Raw genomic sequence first — 21,156 nt, 5'->3', positions numbered from 1 at the left:
TTTTTCGTTCCCCATTTAAATAATATTCGGCTCCTTTATTCTGCCGTTAAACTCACATTTTGCCACATTATACTCCATCTGCCAGTTTGTTGCCCACTCAGTTGGGTCTGTAGCCCTCTGCAGACTCTTTGGCGCCATCCTGATCACTTGGCTTCTCACCTATTTTTGTGCCGCCCATGAACTTGGCAATAATACATTCACTTTCCTGATTTGAATCATTAACAACATATTTTGTAAATAACTGTGGCCACAGCACTGATGCAAAATATTTATTCAACATTTTAAAAATTTACTAGTGGGTGGTGGGCATCGCTGGCTGGGTCAGCATTTTTCCCCGTCCCTCGGAACAGTGGCTCAGTGGTTAGCGCTGCTGCCTCACAGCGCTAGGGACCTGGGCTCTATTCTAGCCTCAGGCAACTGTCTGTGTGCAGTTCGTATATTCTCCCTGTGTGTCCGTGTGGGTTCCCTCCTGATGCTCCAGTTTCCTCCACAATGAGGATATGCAGGTTCGGGGGAATTGGCCGTGTTAAATTACCCAAGTGAGAAGGGATGAGCAGGCTAGGTGGATCAGCAAGGGGAAATGCAGCATTATAGGGATTATGTGGGATGCTCTTGGGAGGATCGGTGTGCACTCGATGGGCCAACCCCCTCAACTCCAAGAATCCACTCTGTTGGGATTCTCTGATTCCATAGTTACCCTTGAGAAATTGGTGTTGAGGTGGAGTCCATGTGCTGTAGGTTGACCCACAATGGCCTTAGGGAAGGAATTCCAGGATATTAACCCAGCGACACTGAACGAGTATAATCAAGTCGTGATGGTGAGTGGCTTGGAGAGAACTTGCATGGGTGGTGTTCCCATGTATCTGCTGCCCTAGATCTTCGAGACAGAAGTGGAGGTGAATTTGGAAGGTGCTACCTAAGGATTCTTGGTGAGTTGCTGTAGTGCATCGTGTAGAAGGTACACACTGCTGCTGCTGAGGATCAGGGGTGGAGGGAGTGGATGTTTGTGGATGTGGTGCCAATCAAGCTGCTTCTTGAGTGTTGTTGGAGCTGCACCCATCCAGACAAGTGGGGAGTATTCCATCACACTCCTGACTTGTGCCTTTTAGATGGTGGACACAATATGGGGAGCCAGGAGGTGAGTTACTCGCTGCAATAATTCGAGTCTCTGACCTACTCTTGTAGCCACTGCATTTATGTGGTGAGTCCCGTTGAGTTTCTGGTCAATGGTAATCCCCAGGATGTTGGTAGTTTGGGATTCAGTGATGGGAATGCCATTGAACGTCAAAGGGACATGGTTGGGTTCTCTTATGTTCACTGAGAGGCACCTGTGCAGCACAAATATTACTTGCTATTTATCAGCCCAAGCCTGTCGGGCTTTGCGGAGTCAGGAGGTGAGTCACTTGCTGCAGTATTCCTACCCTCTGACCTGCTCTTGCAGCTGGAGTATTTATAAGGTGACTGGGCTCCTTTACCATTTCCTGGTCCCCTATCATTATTTCCCCAGCCTCAAGCTCTCAGGACCTATGTTCACTTTGGTCTCTCTCGCTCTCCCTTTTCATGTATATAATAGAGTTATTACAATCCTTTCAAAATTACTTGTTAATTTATCCTCAAAGTTTATGATCTTTTATGTTTTGGTCACCTTTGTTGGTTTTTAAAACTTTCCCAGTCCTTTGGCTTCCCACTAATCTTTTCCACATTGAATGTTTTAACTTTTGTACAATTGTTAACTTCTTTGGTTAGTTTATACCCTTCCTAGGATCCCGCTTCCTGACTAGGATATATCTTAGTCATGAATCATGAACTATTTTCTTAAACATTGTTTAACTTCCATTGTCAAACACATGAAACAAAGGAAAAAAAAACTGTATGAGGGTGGTGTCTAGAGACTGGGAAAACTTTTCCCTGCCATAGACAGTGCCAGTGATCAAGTGACTGGGTACAGCTTATGCCCAGGTATAGGTATTGCTGGCAAGACTACCATTTGTTGTCTATGATAGAGTCATAGAGATGTACAGCACGGAAACAGACCCTTCGGTCCAACCTGTCCATGCCGACCAGATATCCCAACCCAATCTAGTCCCACCTGCCAGCACCCGGCCCATACCCCTCCAAACCCTTCCTATTTATATACCCATCCAAATGCCTCTTAAATGTTGCAATTGTACCAGCCCTCCCTTGACCTAAGTACCTTAGCATTTCAGCAGTTAGTTAAGAATCAATCTCATTGATGGCAGATTTCCTTCCCTAAAAGATGTTAGTGAAGCAGATGGGTTTTTACATCAATGGATGATAGTTTAAAGGTCACCATTACTGGGACTAGCTTTATTTGGCATATTTATTAATTGAATGAACTCTCATCAGTGTCTTGCTGGAAGCTATAGTCATTCAGCTGCAGGGCCTGTCCCCGTAAGAAAAAAGAACATGTCTAAGAAACAAGTCAGTTTGAATTAAGCAGGAGCTTGGGCAACAATTGCCCCCTGGTGTATAATCCACAGGGAACCCTTGACCAATCAGAAGTGAGGTACACCCGCGCCAATCAACCCCACCGCCCTGTGGCCCAACATTTCAACTCCCCTTCCCACTCTGCCCAGGACATGCAGGTCCTGGGCCTCCTCCACCGCTGCTCCCCCACCACCCAACATCTAGAGGAAGAATGCCTCATCTTCTACCTCAGAACACTTCAACCCCAGGGCATCAATGTGGACTTCACCAGTTTCCTCACTTCCTCTCCCCCCACCTTACCCAATTCCAACCTTCCAGCTCAGCACCGTCCCCATGACCTGTCCTACCTGCCAATCTCCCTTCCCACCTAAATACTCCACCCTCCTCTCTGACCTATCACCTCCATCCCCACCCCCATTCACCTATTCTACTCTTTGCTACCTTCTCCCCAGCCCCAGCCCCCACCCCCCATTTATCTCTACACCCTGGAGGCTTCCTGCCTCTATTCCTGATGAAGGGCTTTTGCCTGAAACGTCAATGTTCCTGCTCCTCGGATGCTGCCTGAACTGCTGTGCTTTTCCAGCACCACTCTGATTTCAACTCTGGCTTCCAGATCTGCAGTCCTCACTTTTGCCCAATCAGAATTGAGTTGACCATCCAACCAATCATCACGCTGCATGAATTGCAGCTCCCTTTGAACATTCTTGCATCTATGCTGAAGAGTGCAAGGTGAAAAGCTGTGACAATACGCTTTCCTGTTTTCAACAACAATCTGGAATTACAATTTATTCAGCAAGGTGAGGATTCTGTCTGTTACTGAACAAAATTTCAAATTATTCAGCAGGGTAGGGTTTCTCTGTGTAAATGGACAGAGGTGCTGTCTGTTCAGCAGAGTTAGGATTCTCTGTGTAACTGGATGAGATTTCCATTTTAAACTGACAGGGTTTATTCTGGTCCATGAGAATAAGAGTTTCTCACTGTTTGCTTATTTTCAGAGTTCCTGTTGATTCAGTGAGGTACATAAGGGCAGCACACCCTATGATCGGTGGGTGGACCATACTGAACTGCATGGATTCAGATAGCTACCTCCTGCAGTGTCACAGTACAGAGTCCCTGTTTGATCAGCTATATTGGAGTTAAAGTATTGGTGATGGCAATTTGTGTTTTTACACATTATGCCCCACCCTGCTCTAAATCAGTCATAAACTTTGACCAAGTTGGACAATGTTTTGTACAGTTCAAAGCTTTGGACCATATCTGTCCCATTCTCAGTAACATTGGTCCGGAGATAGATTTTCTCCACAACTCTGTTATGTGTTTGGACAAGTTTGCCATAAGTGTGTACATTGCTATGCGTGGGTTGCATTGTACCTTATTGCAAACATTAGTCACCTCAAGAGGATAAAGGCATTTGGAGATGGTGGAGAGGGCTGCAGTGAAAGGATTTAATGCCTAAGTGTTAATCATCAATAAATTTTGGAAGTTGGCTGGAGACAATTTACTCTTATTTTGTTTTATATTGTGGATCGAAAGATTAATCCCCTTATTCTTCAAGAGGATATATTTTAGATGTGCAAATTGTACAAGCTTTTTATTAAGAAACATTTGATAGCAGTTTGAGGCCATTTGGCCCATTGCAGCTGTGTTTGCTCTCTGAGAGGGTTTTGTAATTGAGTCCCATTTCCTGGTCCTTACTTCATATCCTTTCAGATTTATTTCACTTTCCCGGAATCTGTGCGTAGTTCTGATCTCCAGAAATGAAAAAAAGCTAATTGAAGCACTGCCCAAAGCTCATGAACAATTTTCAAGAATAATAATCGATCTGAACGGTTATAATTGTCAGAAAAGCGATTGCTGAGAGTGGGGTTTGATTGAGTTCTTTAAAATGACAGAAGATCCCAACTGGGTAGACTTTGAGAAAATGTTTCCACTGTGACTTCAAGACTAGGGCTCATGAATATAAGACTTCCGCTCAAGTGAAGAATTCAGAATAAATGGCTTTACCAAGAAATGGTTTGAATGTGAAAATTGCTACCGGGGCAGGTTGATTTAAGAAATGTTTAAGGGGAAGCCAAGTTTGTGTAATTCCATTATGTAACTTTTCAAAATCTGAGCACATTGTCACAGGTACTGCTAATTAACTGAGCTTATAGAAGGTCACACACAAGAAAGGGCAGATACCACAAGGAGGAGAAGTTGGAAGATTCATGACTTGTGCCAAACAGAGGATAAACATACAGGGTTTAAGACATGATGAGATGAACACTGGTGATCGACTAATTTGCAGAACATATTTCCCAGATATGATGCACTGATGAATGCAATAAGCATCATTCCCTTCTTCAAAGCATGAGTAGGATGGGGAAGGCAAATGACCTAGGGGTATTATTGCTCACCTATTAACCCAGAAACTCAGCTTAAAGTTCTGGGGACCTGGGTCCAAATCCCACCAAGGCAGATGGTGGGAATTTGAATTCAATAAAGTACCTGGAGCCAAGAGTCTATTAACGGCTGTGAAACCATTATCGATAGGAAAAGTCCATCTGCTTCACTAATATCCTTTAGGGAAGGAAATCTGCCATCCTTACCTGGTCTGGCCAACATATGACTCCAGACCCACAGCAATGCGGTTGACTCTTAACTGCCCTCTGGGCAATTAGGGATGGGCAATAAATGCTTGCCCCGCCAGAAATGCCCATGTCCCATGAGTAAATTTTTGAAAGTTGCCTTGGGCACAGGCCATTCAACTGGTTGACGGACACACTGGTGTCAATAGGCATAGTGAAGAGTGAATGAAAGAGCTTTTCTGAATGAGAATTGAATATGATTGTCCATCATTCCTTTGTACAAGGAAGGAGTGACCATGATTGTCCATTGTTCCCTGTTACAAGGAGTTCAGAGAAGATTCACTTGACTCATTCCAGGGATGAAGAGCTTGTCTTCTGAAGAAAGGGTGAACAGGTTGTATATCGCAGCTTCACTGAGGGAGGACACGTTGGAGGGCTCATCCAGCGAGGCCCTATGGGTACAGTTCAGGACTAGGAAAGGTGCAATCACTTTTACTGGGATTGTTCAACAGACCTCTCAACAGCCAATGGAAGATTGAAGAACATATGTGTGGGCAGATTATGAAAAAACATAAAAACAACAGGGTAGTTGTGGTGGGTGATTTTAACTTCCCTGACATTACCTGGGACTCACTTAATGCTAGGAACCTTGGATGGGGGGAGTGGTTGGTGGATGTATTAGGTATGTCCAAGATGGATTTTTGAGACAATATGATAATAGTCCAACTAAGGAAGGGGCCAAATTAGACCTTGTATCGCAGACTGAGCACAGACAGGCAATCAAAGTTTCAGGGAGGGAGCATTTTGGGAATAGTGACCCTAATTCTTTACATTTTAAGTTACTTATAGATAAGGATAAGAGTAGTTCTTGGGTGAAAGTACTAAAATGGGGAAAAGGCTAGCTACCATAAAAATAGGCAGGAAGTGGTAAATTAAGACTGGCAAAAGCTCCCAATCTCCCATCTATAGAATCCATCTACCAGTCCCGCTGTCAAGGAAAGGCCACCAGCATTCTCAAAGATCCATCCCACCCTGGCAATGTTTTTCTACAACCTATACCATAGAGGAGAAGTGCAGAAGCCTGAACACATGCACCAGTCAGTTTTGCAACAGTTTCTACCCTACTGTTGTTAGAATACTGAATGGACTGACAAACTCTTAACATTTGCCTGTACCTGTGTTTTTGTTTTAGCTGCTATTTACCTATTATTTACAATTTATTCTACTTAACAATGTGATCTGCCTGTAGTGTTCACAAGACAAAGCTTTTCACTGTGCCTCAGTACATGTGACAATAAATTCAAATTAAATTCAATTCAGGTTGAGGGTATGTGAGGATCTTTGAAAGGCGAGTTAATTACTGTTCGGAACAAGCGTGTTCCTGTGAAAATGAAGGATAAGGATTCAAGTACCTTGGATGACAAGAGAAATTGAGAGCTCAGTCAAAAAGGATAAGGAGGCATTTACATAACAGAGCCCTTAAAGAATATACAGATAGCAGGAAAAAACTCAAGCAAGGTATCGGCAAGTGGGCATCTTTAGCTAGGCCAACATTTATTGCCCATCACTAATTGCCCAGAGGGCAGTTAAGAGTCAACTACACTGCTGTGAAATGCCTTTGGCAAACAGGATTAATGAAAATCCTAAAACGCTTCATATACACATAACAGCAAGAGCTGGGAGAACATCTCTCCTTTTGGATAAAGGAGGGAATTTAAGTATGGAGCTAGAGGAAGTGGGTGAGGTCCTTAACAAATACTTTGTAACAATACTCACAAAGAAGAAGTATATCATGGGTGGTGAGTCTCAGGAGGGCTATGTTGATATTCTAGGGCATGTCAATACTAAAGAGGAGGTGTTGGGTGTTTTAAAAAGCATTAAGATAGACTAGTCTCCAGGACCTGATGGGATCTATCCCAGAATGCTGTTTATTTCTGTGAGCTGCCTGTATTGCTCGCAAGACAAAGCTTTTCACTGTGCCTCGGTACCTGTGACAATAAATTCAATTCAATTCAATTCGAGGCAGTTGAGGAATTTGCTGAGGCTGTGTATTCTTTAGTTACAGGAGAGGACTGGAGTATCTCCAATGTTGTTCCTTTATTCAAAAAGGGCAACAGGGATAATCCAGGAAATCGCATACTGGTGAGCCTTACATCATTCATAGGAAAACTATTGGAGAATATTCTTGGGGGTAGGATTTACTCAGATTTGGGAAAATGTGGACTTACTAGTGATTATTGCTTTTGTGTGGGGAAGGTTGTGTCTCTCAAACCTGATGGAGCTTTTTGAGGAAGTGACAAAGATGATTGATGCGGGCAGTGTGGTGGATGTTGTCTATATGGACTTTAGCAGGCCTTTGGCAAAGTCCCTCATGGTAGGCTGCTACAAAAGGTGAAATCACATGGGATCCATGGTCAGCTGGTGAGACGGTATTCTAATCATAGAATACAGAGCGGTCAAGGGCATTTTTCTGACTGGTGATCTGTGACCAGTTATGTTCTGTAATGGTCACTGCTAGATCCCCCCTGTTGTTTGTAATATGTGTAAATGATTTGCAAGACAATGTAGGTGGATTGATTAGTAAGTTTGCTGATGACACAAAAGTTGAGGGAGCTGCAGGTAGTGAGGAGGATTGCCGGGGATCGAGCAGGATATAGATGGGCTGGAGATGTGGGTGAAGAAATGGCAGATGGAGTTTAATCCAGACAAATGCGAGGTGACCCGTTTTAAAAGATGGGATGTAGGAGGGAAGTATCCAGTAAATGGAAGAACCCTTAGTAGCATTAACATACAGAGGGACCTAGACACTCAGGTCTAGAGTCCGTGAATGTCCAAACACAAGTGGATAAGTTGGTCACGAAGGCATATGGCATGATTGGGTCACGGCATTGAATAGAAAAATTGGCAAGTTATGTTGCAGCCATATAGAACTTTAGTTAGGCCACATTTGGAATATTGTGTGCAGTTCTGGTCACCATCCTACCTGTAGGATGTTAAGGCTTTACAGAGGGGACAGAAATGTTGGCACAGTGGTTAGCACTACTGCCTCACAGCACCAGAGACCTGGGTTCAAGTCCCGCCTCAGGCAACTGTCTGTGTGGAGTTTGTACATTCTCCCTGTGTCTGCGTGGGTTTCCTCCTGGTGCTCCGGTTTCCTCCCAGTGTGGAATTGTTGGGCCGAAGGGCCTGTTTCCACTCTGTAAGTAATCTAAGTCAAATGGTTTACCAGGATGTTGCCTGGCTTGGAGGGTTATTAGCTATGAGAAGAGACAGACTTGGATTATTTTCACTTGGACATCAAAGAATGAGGGGTGACTTGACAAAAGTTTACAAAGTTATGACAGACACAGATAGAATGGATAGTTGGAGTCTTTTACTTAGGTAGAAATGTCTATTATTAGGGGACATAGATTTAAGGTGAGAGGGAATAGGTTTAAAGGAGATGTGAGAGTCAAGTATTTTACACAAGAGGATGGTACATGTTTGGAATGCACTGCCAGAGGGAGGTGGTTGAGGCAGACACAATAGCAACATTTCAGAGGCATCTTGACAGATATATGAATGGGGAGGGAATAGAGGGACATAGAGGCAAAGGGTTTTTAATTTAGAAAGGCATCATGTGTTGGCACAGTCTTGGTGGGCCGAAGGGCCTGTTCCTGTGCTGCACTGTTCTTTGTAGGTTGTGACTTTATCCAATGTAGGTTACAAGAATGAGAAATGATCTTATTGAAAGATAGAAGATTCTGAGTATTTTAGATTGGATGGTTACCATGGAGCTGCTTCCTCTTGTGGGGGTGACTAGGAGACACAGTGTTAAAATAAGAGGTCTTCCTTTTAAGACAGAGATGAACAGAAATTTCTCTCTCCCTGAGGTTTGTAAGCCTATGGTCTTCTCTTCCCCAGACAGCATGTTACGTTTTTAGGGCCATTTAAGAGTGGCATGGTGGCTCAGTGGTTAGCACTGCAGCCTCACAGTGCCCAGGGACCCGGGTTCAATCCCAGCCCCAGGTGACTGTCTGCATGGGTTTCCTCTCACAATCCAAAGATGTGCAGGTCGGCTGGATTGGCCATGCTATATTGCCTGTAATGTTAAGTGCATTAGTCAGAGGGGAATAGGTCTGGGTCGGTGGCTCTTTGGAGGGTCAGTGTGGACTTGTTGGGCCGAAAGGCCTGTTTCCACACTGTAGGGAATCTAATCATTTCAGAAGCAAGTTAAGAGTCAATCTCATTGCTGTGGGTCTGGAATCATATGTAGACCAGACCAGGTAAGACTTCATTCCTTAAAGGACATTAGCGAACCAGATGTTCTTTCAGAACAATTGACAATAGTTTCACAACAATCATTATCAAGATGAGATATTAATTCCAGATTTATAAAATTGAGTATAAATTCTGCCCGCTGTTGAGATGAGGGGCTTGAACCTTGAACTTAATACGAAAGAGGTAACAATATCACTGTGTCATCATATCATCATAATTTGCGTTGTGCCTTATGGATTGTTAATATTAGGAAACAATAAGAATTATTTAATAAGGAATGATGGCACAGTAGGTCATTTGGGACATGGAGCCTCCTCTACCATTCATTATGATCATGGATGATTTTAGGTGTTCAGGCCAACTATTCCCCCCTCCATGGGTTGCTGAGATCGATCTCAAAAGATTCCATCTCACCCAACCTTCAATATTTGCGATGGTGGAGTATCCTCAACCCCTTGAGATAGAGAATTCCAAAGATTCACAACCCTCAGTGTGAATAAACATCACCCCCCTCCCATCTCAGTCCTAGAACTGTGCCCCATGTTCTAGATCCCTAAGACATGCGGGAAATGTTTCTCAGCGTTGACTCTGTTGATTCCCTTCAGAGTCTTGTATGTCTTGATGAGATCGACTCTCCTGAGAATGAAAGAATAGTACAGTATTGCAGCAAGTCCTTCGGCCCAACAAACCTGTGACAGATCTTTCAAAGGACAATATATTATTACCATTACCCCCACTCATTCCCCATGCTCCTGTATATTTTGCTCTCTATGTATCTCTGTTGAAAGCACCTTCTGAATCCATCATTCTGTCAGAGAGTCAAAGAGATGTACAGCATGGAAACAGACCCTTCAGTCCAACCTGTCCCTGCCAACCAGATATCCCAAATTAATCTAATCCTCTTTGCCAGCACTTGACCCATATCTCTTTGAACCCTTCCTATTCATATACCATCCAGATGCCTTTTAGATGTTGTAATTGTACCAGCCTCCACCACTTCCTCTGGCAGCTCATTACATATCACCCTCTGAGTGAAACAGTTGCCCTTAGGTCCCTTTTAAATCTTTCCTCTCTCACCTTAAACCAATGCCCTCTAGTTTTGGACTACCCTACCCTGGGAAAAAGATCTTGTCTATTTACCCTATCCATGCCTCTCATGATTTTATAAACCTTTATAAGGTCACCCCTGAGCCTCCGACACTCCAGGGGAAATAGCCCCAGCCTATTTAGCCTCTCCCTGTAGTTGAAACCCTCCAATCTCTGGCAAAATCTTTATAAATCTTTTCTGAACTCTTTCTAGTTTAACAACAACTTTCCTGTAGCGGGGAGATCAGAATTGAATGCAGTATTCCAAAAATGATCTAACCAATGTCCTGTAGAGCCACAACATGACCTCCTAGCTCTTCCAGACCATGCACTGACCAATAAAGGCAGACAATGCAATCATACATCTTAACAATCAGTTGCCTAAGTGACGTTTTTTTTGGGTCTTAACCCCAAAATTAAGATAATTGGTAATCAGTCCTTTGGTCATTGATGTTGGATCCCCTGAATGTATTCCTCAAATGAGACAAAGAAATCAGCAAGATTTCCCTTTGGACAACACTGTGATGATCAAGAATCAATATTCATTTGAAAATCAATTCTCATCAACTCTTCAGACTTAACCAAATTCGAACCAGCGTTCGAGGGGCACAGACAATCCAGTAAATTTCAGCATCTGGAATATCTCCAGGCTGAAAGAGAAGGAATAGAAATTACTGGTTGGGCGTGGCATGGTGGTTTAGTGGTGGCCTCACAGTGCCAGGGATTGGGATTTGATTCCCACCTCAGGCGACTGTGTGGAGTTTGCACGTTCTCCCCGTGTCTACGTGGGCTTGCTCTGGTTTCCTCCCACAATCCAAAGATGTGCAGGTTAGGTGAATTAGTCATGGGTAATGCAGGGTTACAAGGATAGGGGAGTGGATCTGATGGGATGCTCTCTGGGGGATCAGCATGGGCTAAACAGCCTCCTTCCACACTGTCGGGATTCTATGACTTACGTCAATGCAGTGATAGAGATTTGATGATTTTGCCACTGTGGGCGTAGTAACAGCATCATTCACTACCAGTGAATCGAGGAGCTCTAGCAGCAGGACATCTAATAAACTTTATCACTATTCTAAACTCCAAGAGATATGGATTCAACTTAATCAGCCCCTTATTAAAAGATCGCGCTCTCATCCCAGCTGTAACTACATTGACTGCCAGTCTCATCACAGTATCTGTTCATTGTATGAAGGATGCAGTGTGGGACTAACTCAGTGAATATTGGTGTATTTCTGTTCAACAGAGTTGGATCCCCAAGGTGATCAAGAAGAAAATCTGTTCCACCTTCCTCGAGGATACAACTGCCCAAAGGTAAAGGATGAATAGGAAACACAGTAGAAAGGATAATCTAGAAGGATTGATGGGCTAGGATCGGGCCTCACCTGACAAATGACAATATGTTGTGGTCTGCTCTGATCCATCACTCATGAAGAGTTAGAAACTGTTGCATTGAGCAGATTTTGAAAATATGTCTGTGGCCGCAGTCGATGATGCTGTACTTTTTGATGGTGAATTTGAAACATTTGATCTTTCTTTAGCTGGTTGTCTGCACTATGTTTGTAAAGATAAGAGCATTGCAGCACGCCGCTGTGCAGAGGGACCTGGGTGTCCTTGTGCATGAATTACAGGAAGTTGGTTTGCAGGTACAACAGGTAATTAGGAAAGTAAATGGAATATTGTCCTTCAGGGTGTAGGTTTGCTCGCTGAGCTGTAGGTTTGATATCCAGACGTTTCATTACCTGGCTAGGTAACATCATCAGTGGCGACCTCCAAGTGAAGCGAAGCTGTTGTCTCCTGCTTTCTATTTATATGTTTGTCCTGGATGGGGAACTCCATGGGGATATCAAACCTATAGCTCAGTGAGCAAACCTACACCCTAAACCTCAACCAGAGCTACAAACCTTCACAAATCTTGCATATTGTCCTTCATTGCTAGCTGGATGGAGTTTAAACATTGGGAGGTTATGCTATAGCTGTGTTGGATGCTGGTGTGGCCACAGCTTGGTGTACTGTGTACAGTTTTGGTCTCCTTTCTTGAGAAAGGATGTACTGGCACTGGAGAGGGTGCAGAGGAGGTTGACTAGGTTGATTCCAGAGTTGAGGGGGTTGGCTTAGGAGGAGACATTGAGTAGACTGGGACTATACTCATTGGAATTTAGAAGAATTTGGGGGTGGGGAGTGGATCTTACAGAAACATATCAAATTATGAAGAGAATCGATAAGACAGAAGTAGGGAGGTTAATTACAGGAAACTAGGTGATACTCAGGCCATGAGTAATATAATACTTGGGAATAGAAAGAGAGTGCACAGTCTGGGATACATAGATAGAAATGTATTGTTGGATACAGAAAAAGGGAAAGAATAATCGCTCTGAGTTTAGTGAAAGGGTCCTCCAACAATGTGCGACCATAGCAACTTGTATTTACACAATGTTTTAAACACAGTAAGTCATCCCAGAGAGTTGCACAGAGTTGGGTCTGGGTGGGTTACTCTTTGGAGGGTTGGTGTGGACTGGTTGGGCCGAAGGGCCAGTTTCCACACTGTAGGGAATCTAATAAAAAATAATCTGTCAAAATCTGACACTCAGCCACAAAAGGAACAGGTGATGCATGGATCACAAAAATTTGGTTTACAAGTGCATTAAGTGTTTAACAATGCAAATGGAATAGTAGCCTTTGTTACAAGGAGAATCAAGTATAAAAATAGGGAGGTTTTGGTGCAACTGCACAAGCCTGTGTCTGGTGTATTATGTTTGGTTTGGTCTCTGTAAGATACTGGAGTAGAATTAGCCCATTTGGCCCATTCTTCTGCTCCACCATGGCTGATATGTTTCTCAAACCCCATTCTCCTGCCTTCTCCCGGTAACCTTTGATCTTCTTACTAATCAAGAACCTCTCTGTCTTAAATACAGTCAATGACTTGACCTCCACAGTCCTCTGTGGTAATGAGTTCCACAGATTCACCACCTTTTGCCTGAAGAAATTCCTCTTCTATGAGATGACGGAATTGAATTCGAAACAGCTCAGAGAAGGCACACTTGACTGGGCAACATGGTGGCTCAGTGGTTAGCACTGCTGCCTCACAGCTCTGGGGTTCTGGGTTCAATTCCACCCTTGGGTGACTGTCTATGAAGTTTGCACGTTCTCCCTGTGTCGGTGTGAGTGTCCTCCAGCTTCGTCCCACAGTCCAAGGACGTGCAGGTCAGGTGGAATGGCCATGCTAAATTGCCCAATAGTGTCCAGAGATGTGCAGGCTAGGTGGGTCAGCCATGGGAAATGCAGGGATAGGATAAGGGGGTAGTGGGAAGCTCTTTGGAGGGTCAGTATGGAATCGATGGGCCAAATGGCCTGCTTCCCCCATTGTAGGAATTCTGGGATGCAGGGGTTTGCTTATGAGGAACAGTTGAGGCTGTACCTATTGGAGTTTAAATGGATGAGATTCTGCGGGTACTTGATAAGGTGAACGCTGAGAAGATGTCTCCACTTGTGGAAGGGGTCTAGAATGACGGAACACCATTTTGGGTCTTCCATTTGACACTTGGGTGAGGAGAATGTCTTTACCTCAGAAGATCATTAGTCAGTGGGATCTTCTTCCCCAATGCAGTTGGGTTGGGTCACTGACTATATACAAAGCTGAGTTGGACAGATTTTAGATTGAGAAAGGAGTCAAGGGTTATGGGGAGAGAAATGGAAGTGGAGTTGAGACCACAGTCAGATCATTTGTGATCTTATTGAATGGAAGAGCAGGCTTGAAGGGCCAAGAGCTGAAAATGTGTTGCTGGAAAAGCGCAGCAGGTCAGGCAGCATCCAAGGAGCAGGAGAGTTGACATTTCGGTCATGAACCCTTCTTCTTCCTGAAGAAGGGCTCATGCCCGAAACGTCAACTCTCCTGCTCCTTGGATGCTGCCTGACCTGCTGCGCTTTTCCAGCAACACACTTTCAGGTCTGATCTCCAGCATCTGCAGTCCTCACTTTCTCCTTGAAGGGTCAAGAGGTGGGTACTGCAGATGCTGGAGATTAGAGTCAAGATTAGAGTGGTGCTGGAAAAGCACAGCAGGTCAGGCAGCATCCAAGGACCAGGAACATCGACGTTTTGATGGAATCCTGATGAAGGGCTTTTGCTTGAAACGTCGACTCTCCTGCTCCTCAGATGCTGCCTGACCTGCTGTGCTTTCCCAGCACCACTCTAATCTTGAAGGGTCAAATAGTCTGCTTCTGCCCCAAGTATTAACCTTTTTGTTAAAGAGATAGATTTTAAGAAATTTCCTGAGGAGGAGAGGGGGAGGTGGAGAGGTTTAGGGGGAGGAATCTTTAGAGCTTCAGACAGCAAAAGACATAGAGAACTGCCAAGGGATGAAGGAAATTAGAACAGGATAAGAAGCCAGAATTTGAGGAGTGTAGGAAACTCAAAGTTCCTCCTTGTCTCTCAGTTGATCAGTTTGGCTAATATCCCTCAATCTCTTTAGCAAACACCAGCTCTGCCAATGTGGCTATCCCAAGACTTGCCACAACCAGGTGGCAATGGAGGACAACTTCGGGGCTGCTGTGGTCAGCAGGTGGAATGCGGTTGATCACACGACGGAGGAGCCGACCGATGCGTTTGGAGACGTGGAGTTTTTCAGGAAAGGCAGGAGGCAAGGCAAGGTAGGAGCGAGTGGGCCTTCACATCCACTCGTGAACCTAGCGGTGCCCCTCTCAGTGAAGGTGGCCCCGAATCATCGGTCAAACGGTAGCACAGAAGGAGACCATTCAGCCCGTCTTGTCCTCGTTGAAAGAGCTATCCACCTCCAGCTGGAATTCCCAGCTCTCCTTCCAAATAGCTCGGCTTGATCTTTAATGTCTAGCTGCAATAGGGCCTCAGTTTTCATCTGAAGGATGCTGGGATTGGTGATGTCATTGAGCAGGCATCCTGGGCTAATTCCCCTAGAGGTAAGGGTTCAAATCCAACCACACCAACACAATCAGGAGCTGAGAGGTGCTTTTAGTAAGAGGGACCATGCCCTATCATCACCGTTACCAAATAAAAACCATCTGATCGATGAGGGCCTTCGAGGGAGGCAAGTCTGCTATCCTTCCCTAATCTAGATAAGACGTCACTCCAGGAGAAAGGGAGGACTGCAGATGCTGGGGATCAGAGTCAAAAAGTGTGGCACTGGAAAAGCACAGCAGGCCAGGCAGCATCCGAGGAGCAGCAGAGTCAATGTTTCGGGCATTTCAGGAATGTTGACTCTCCTGCTCCTCGGATGCTGCCTGACCAGCTGTGTTTTTCCAGCACCACACTTTTTGACTCTCTAGATGTCACTCCAGACTAACGACTCTATAATGGTCTGGTTAGCCATTCCTTTTAAGGACAACGGGAGGGTGGGTAAAAATTACTAACCCTCCCTTGACACCCACATCCAGTGAAAGAATAATTTGAAAGAAAAACCTCTAATAGTGCAGCACTCCCTTAGAACCGCACTGGGATCTCAACTTAAATTTAATTCCCTAAACCCTCCAGTGTGAGATTTGAACCCATGACCTTCTGACTCCAGCAAGGGTCACTTGTTATGACAAGTGCAATGGTCAGGCACTCTGCGCCAGGCAGAAACTTCCAATCCTTCAGGCTAATTGCTTATGAGGATGATTCCTGGAATGAGGACCTTCAGATAAGAAACAAGACTGGATAAGGTGGGAATGTTCCCCTTGGATAAGAGAGGGCTAAGAAGAGATTTGTTTGCAAAGTCATGAGAGGTCTAGATGGAGTAGATAGGGAGAAGCTGTTCTTGCTTGGACAAGGATTGGAAACGGGGGTGCAAACCATTCGGAAAAGAATTAAACGCGGTGTGAGAGAAACCATTCTCACGTGGCGAGTAATTTAATCAGGTACGCTCTGCCTGGAGGTGTGGTGGAGGCAGGTTCAATCAAAACACTCCAGTCAATGTTGAACAATTAGTTAAAAAGAAAGAATGTGCAAGCTTAGAGGGAAAAGAGAGAATCGCACTGTTTCAAAATGGTCATTTGGATAATGAGGTAAAATGGGGACATAAGGATGAAATGTGTCAGAGGAATCAGAGTTAACATTTCGGGCCGGGTCACTCTTCCTTAGAGTCAGGGTTAGAGTGGTGCTGGAAAAGCACTTCAGGTCAGGTAGCATCCAAAATGCAGGAAAATCAACATTTCAGACAGGATTCCTGATGAAGGGCTCCTGCCCGAAGGGTTGGCATGGTGACTCAATGGCTGTCTCACAGCGCCAGGGACCTGGGTTCGATTCCAGCCTCAGGCGACTGTCTGTGTGGAGTTTGCACATTCTCCCTGTGTCTGTGTGGGTTTCCTCCGAGTGCTCCAGTTTCCTCCCACAGTCCAAAGATGTGCAGGTTAGGGTGAATTGGCCATGCTAAACTGCCCATAGTGTTAGTAGGGAGGAGGGGAATGGGTCTGGGCGGGTTACTCTTCGGAAGGTCGGTACGGACTTGTTGGGCTGAAGGGCCTGTTTCCACACTGTAGGGGATCTCATCTAATCAGACCTGCTGTGCATCTGCAGTCCTCACTTTTGCCATTCTTCCTTACAACTCAGTCCTCACCGGACCTGAAATGCTAACTCCGATTTCTCTCCACAGATGCTGCCCGATCTGCCGAGCTTTTCCAGCAACTTCTGTTTTTGTTTCTGATTTACAGCATCCACAGTTCTTTCGGTTTTTAAAACTGTAGCAGACACTGGTGAGGCCACAACTGGAGTATTGTGTGCAGTTCTGGTCACCATGTTCCAGCACGGACGTGCTTGCTCTGGAGAGAGTGCAGGGAGGATTTACCAGAATGTTGCCAGGGCGGGAGAATTGTAGCTACAAGGAGAGATCGGAGAGGCCGCAGTTACTTTCCTTAAAAAAGAGAAGGCTGATGGTTGACATCATCGGGGTAGACAAAAGTGTGAGGGTGGAGATAGAGGAAACAGGAGGAAGCTGTTTCCTTTGGCAGGAAGTTCGAAAACCAAGGGTCATGGATTCAAGTGAAATGGCAGCAGGATTAGAGGGGATGTGAAGGAAGCCTGAGTGTGGTGGGTGGCTGGAGTTTGTTGCCTGAGTTGATGGTGGAGGCAGAGACGCTAACATCTTTTCAAAGGTACCTGGATCTGCACCTTAAGTGCTGAATGCTGCAGGGCTATGGGCCGGGTACAGGGTTAGAAAGAGTGCCTGGGTGTCTTTGGGTCAGTATGGGCAAGATGGGCCAAATAACCTCCTTCTGTGTTGTCTCATTTCAGCGCAGACATGACGGGCCAAGTAGCTTAGTAACAACTCCGTGATTCTGTGATTAATGGTCAGCCAGTTAGATCAAAACTGCCACTGTGCCACAAGAGTCCTTTCTGGCTGCTTCTATCCCTTTTGCAAAACCATTGTTCCTTGAGTCAAATATTGCAGGTGGGAGTAGCTTGGGCTTATTTCAAAGGTTAGGGATAAGAAATCCTCTCCCCAGATTAATGAAAATAATCAGCAGCATTGCAGAATCTTACCGTACAGAGGAAGACGCAGTCCATGGTGGCTGCGCTGTCTCTTTAGAAGGTCGCTCTGAGTAACTCAACTCTCCATATTCACTTTCCCCATTGTCCTGCCAATCCTCCCTCCGAGGAGCCATTTTTTCCACTATTACAACACCATAGCCTGGGATGGCATTGTGGCTCAGTGGTTAGCACTGTGCCTCGATTCCAGCCTCGGGCGACTGTCTGTATGGAGTTTGCACACTCTTCCAGTCTCTGTGTGAGTTTCCTCCGCATGCTCCGGTTTCCTCCCACAGTCCAAAGATGTGTAGGTCAGGTGGATTTGCTGTGGGGAGTATGGGAATAGGATAAAGTCTGGTTGAAGATTTGTAGCTCGGGTGTCCGTTGTTGTGGTTCTGTTCGCCGAGCTGGAAGTTTTTGCTGCAAACGTTTCGTTCCCTGGCTAGGGAACATCATCAGTGCTATTGGAGCCTCCTGTGAAGCGCTGCTTTGATGTTTCTTCCGGTATTTATAGTGGTTTGTTCTTGCCGCTTCCGGGTGTCAGTTTCAGCTGTAGTAGTTTGTATGTGGGGTCCAGGTCGATGTGTCTGTTGATGGATGTTCTTGCCGCTTCCGGGTGTCAGTTTCAGCTGTAGTGGTTTGTATATGGGGTCAAGGTCCATGTGTCTGTTAATGGAGTTTGTGGATGAATGCCATGCCTCTAGGAATTCCCTGGCTGTTCTCTGTCTGGCTTGTCCTATGATGGTAGTGTTTTCCCAGTCAAATTCATGTTCCTGGTTGTCTGAGTGTATGGCTACTAGGGATAGCTGGTCGTGTCGTTTTGTGGCTAGCTGATGTTCATGGATGCGGATTGTTAGCTGTCTTCCTGTTTGTCCTATATAGTGTTTCGTGCAGTCCTTGCATGGTATTTTGTAAACTACGTTAGTTTGGCTCGTGCTGGCTATTGGGTCCTTTGTTTTAGTGAGTTGTTGTCTGAGTGTGGAAGTTGGCTTGTGTGCTGTTATGAGTCCTAAGGGTCGCAGTAGTCTGGCTGTCAGTTCTGAGACGCTCCTGACGTATGGTAGTGTGGCTAGTCCTTTTGGTTGTGGCATGTCCTCGTTCCGTGGTCTATCTCTTAGGCATCTGGTGATAAAGATGCGTGGGTATCCGTTTTTGGCGAATACCTTGTATAGGTGTTCCTCTTCCTCTTTTCGCAGTTCTGGTGTACTGCAGTGTGTTGTGGCCCTTTTGAATAGTGTCCTGATGCAGCTTCGTTTGTGTGTGTTGGGGTGGTTACTTTCATAGTTTAGGACTTGGTCTGTGTGTGTTGGTTTCCTGTGTACCCTTGTGGTGAATTCTCCGTTGGGTGTTCTCTCTACTAACACATGGGAGTTCCTAGACGTGTTAGTAGAGAGAACACCCAACGGAGAATTCACCACAAGGGTACACAGGAAACCAACACACACAGACCAAGTCCTAAACTATGAAAGTAACCACCCCAACACACACAAACGAAGCTGCATCAGGACACTATTCAAAAGGGCCACAACACACTGCAGTACACCAGAACTGCGAAAAGAGGAAGAGGAACACCTATACAAGGTATTCGCCAAAAACGGATACCCACGCAACTTTATCACCAGATGCCTAAGAGATAGACCACGGAACGAGGACATGCCACAACCAAAAGGACTAGCCACACTACCATAGGTCAGGAGCGTCTCAGAACTGACAGCCAGACTACTGCGACCCTTAGGACTCATAACAGCACACAAGCCAACTTCCACACTCAGACAACAACTCATTAAAACAAATGACCCAATAGCCAGCACGAGCCAAACTAACGTAGTTTACAAAATACCATGCAAGGACTGCACAAAACACTATATAGGACAAACAGGAAGACAGCTAACAATCCGCATCCATGAACATCAGCTAGCCACAAAACGACACAACCAGCTATCCCTAGTAGCCATACACTCAGACAACCAGGAACATGAATTTGACTGGGAAAACACTACCATCATAGGACAAGCCAGACAGAGAACAGCCAGGGAATTCCTAGAGGCATGGCATTCATCCACAAACTCCATTAACAGACACATGGACCTTGACCCCATATACAAAACACTACAGCTGAAACTGACACCCGGAAGTGGCAAGAACAAACCACTATAAATACCGGAAGAAACATCAAAGCAGCGCTTCACAGGAGGCTCCAATAGCACTGATGATGTTCCCTAGCCAGGGAACGAAACGTTTGCAGCAAAAACTTCCAGCTCGGCGAACAGAACCACGGGAATAGGATAGAGGGGTGGGCCGAGGTGGATGCTCTTTGGAAGGTCAGTGTGGAACTTGATGGACCAAATGGCCTGCTTCTGCACTGGAGGGATTCTATGAACAATTCTGTCTGTTGCTAGCAGTGTGGGTTTGTGTCACAGAATTATTATGATAGAGAAGGAGGCCATTCAGCCCTTTGTGTCTGCACTGGCGGTATTGCCTGGTGCCAATTTCCCCAAACCCTGCACACCATTAGCATCCAGTGCCCTCTTCAATGCTTCACAAACAGAGGAGAGAGAGAGAGAGAGTCTCAAATCATCAGGGGACTAAAGTGTTCACATTAATGGCAACCACATCCATCAGTCAATAAACAAAGGTGTTAGGAAGTCCTAGGTTCAAATTTGGCTTGAGTGTAGAGATCTCTGCTGATTGCAAACACATTCTGCCTTTTGGGTGAGGTATTAAACCGCGGCTCTACCTCCCAGCTCGGGAAGATTTTTTAAAAATCTGACGGCATTATTTTAAAGAGCAGGGGAGTTGCCTGGTCGCGGACAACTAACTAACCTCATAAACAGCTGACTTGGCCATGTTTGTGGGATCTTACTGTGCGCAAGTCAGATCTTCTCCGTTACGGCGGCAGCTGCGCTTGATTGTCTGCAAAGCGCTTGGTGAACGGTGCCACGTAAATGCAGGTTCTTCCCTTTGACAGTTTGTCCGACTGTCTTCAGACACCGAACCCGCCATCGTCTACACTCTGATCACCCAGTTCTGGGGGATCCCGCCTCCCAACCTGGTGGTGTCCGTTGTCGGGGGGGAACGGAGCTTAAAGATGAAGACCTGGCTGAAGGACATTCTCCGCCGGGGACTGGTCAAAGCTGCACAAAGTACAGGTGAGGTTCCCCACACCCCAACCCCTGCCCAAACCCCTGGGTAACAAGTGTGGCACGACTTTCGTCTGCATTTACATTAAAGCGTCGGAAATCTGGAATAAAAGCTGGAAATGCTGGGAGCACTCGGTGTGTCAGGCAGTATCCGTGGACAGACAGTGTGTCAGCATTTCAA

General features: G+C 45.4%; 1 protein-coding gene across 5 annotated transcripts in view; it reads left to right on the top strand.

The window, feature by feature from the left end:
* trpm4a (transient receptor potential cation channel, subfamily M, member 4a) overlaps positions 1-21,156 on the top strand; it is a 94,079-nt gene that overhangs the window by 8,115 nt on the left and 64,808 nt on the right. For 3 of the 5 annotated variants that reach the window (XM_060849270.1, XM_060849266.1, XM_060849265.1), the window contains exons 2-4: positions 11,608-11,675; positions 14,831-15,008; positions 20,804-20,984. In XM_060849270.1, the coding sequence (XP_060705253.1) occupies positions 11,608-11,675; positions 14,831-15,008; positions 20,804-20,984 (427 nt within the window). Of the gene's footprint in view, positions 1-11,607; positions 11,676-14,830; positions 15,009-20,803; positions 20,985-21,156 lie in introns of those variants that run through there. The other 2 variants (XM_060849268.1, XM_060849269.1) reach the window with 2 other exon arrangements.

This window comes from Hemiscyllium ocellatum, chromosome 33, assembly GCF_020745735.1.
Source record: "Hemiscyllium ocellatum isolate sHemOce1 chromosome 33, sHemOce1.pat.X.cur, whole genome shotgun sequence".
Lineage (NCBI taxonomy): Eukaryota > Metazoa > Chordata > Chondrichthyes > Orectolobiformes > Hemiscylliidae > Hemiscyllium > Hemiscyllium ocellatum.
Note: the sequence above shows the minus strand (reverse complement) of the source record. Positions and strands in the feature narration are given on the sequence as shown.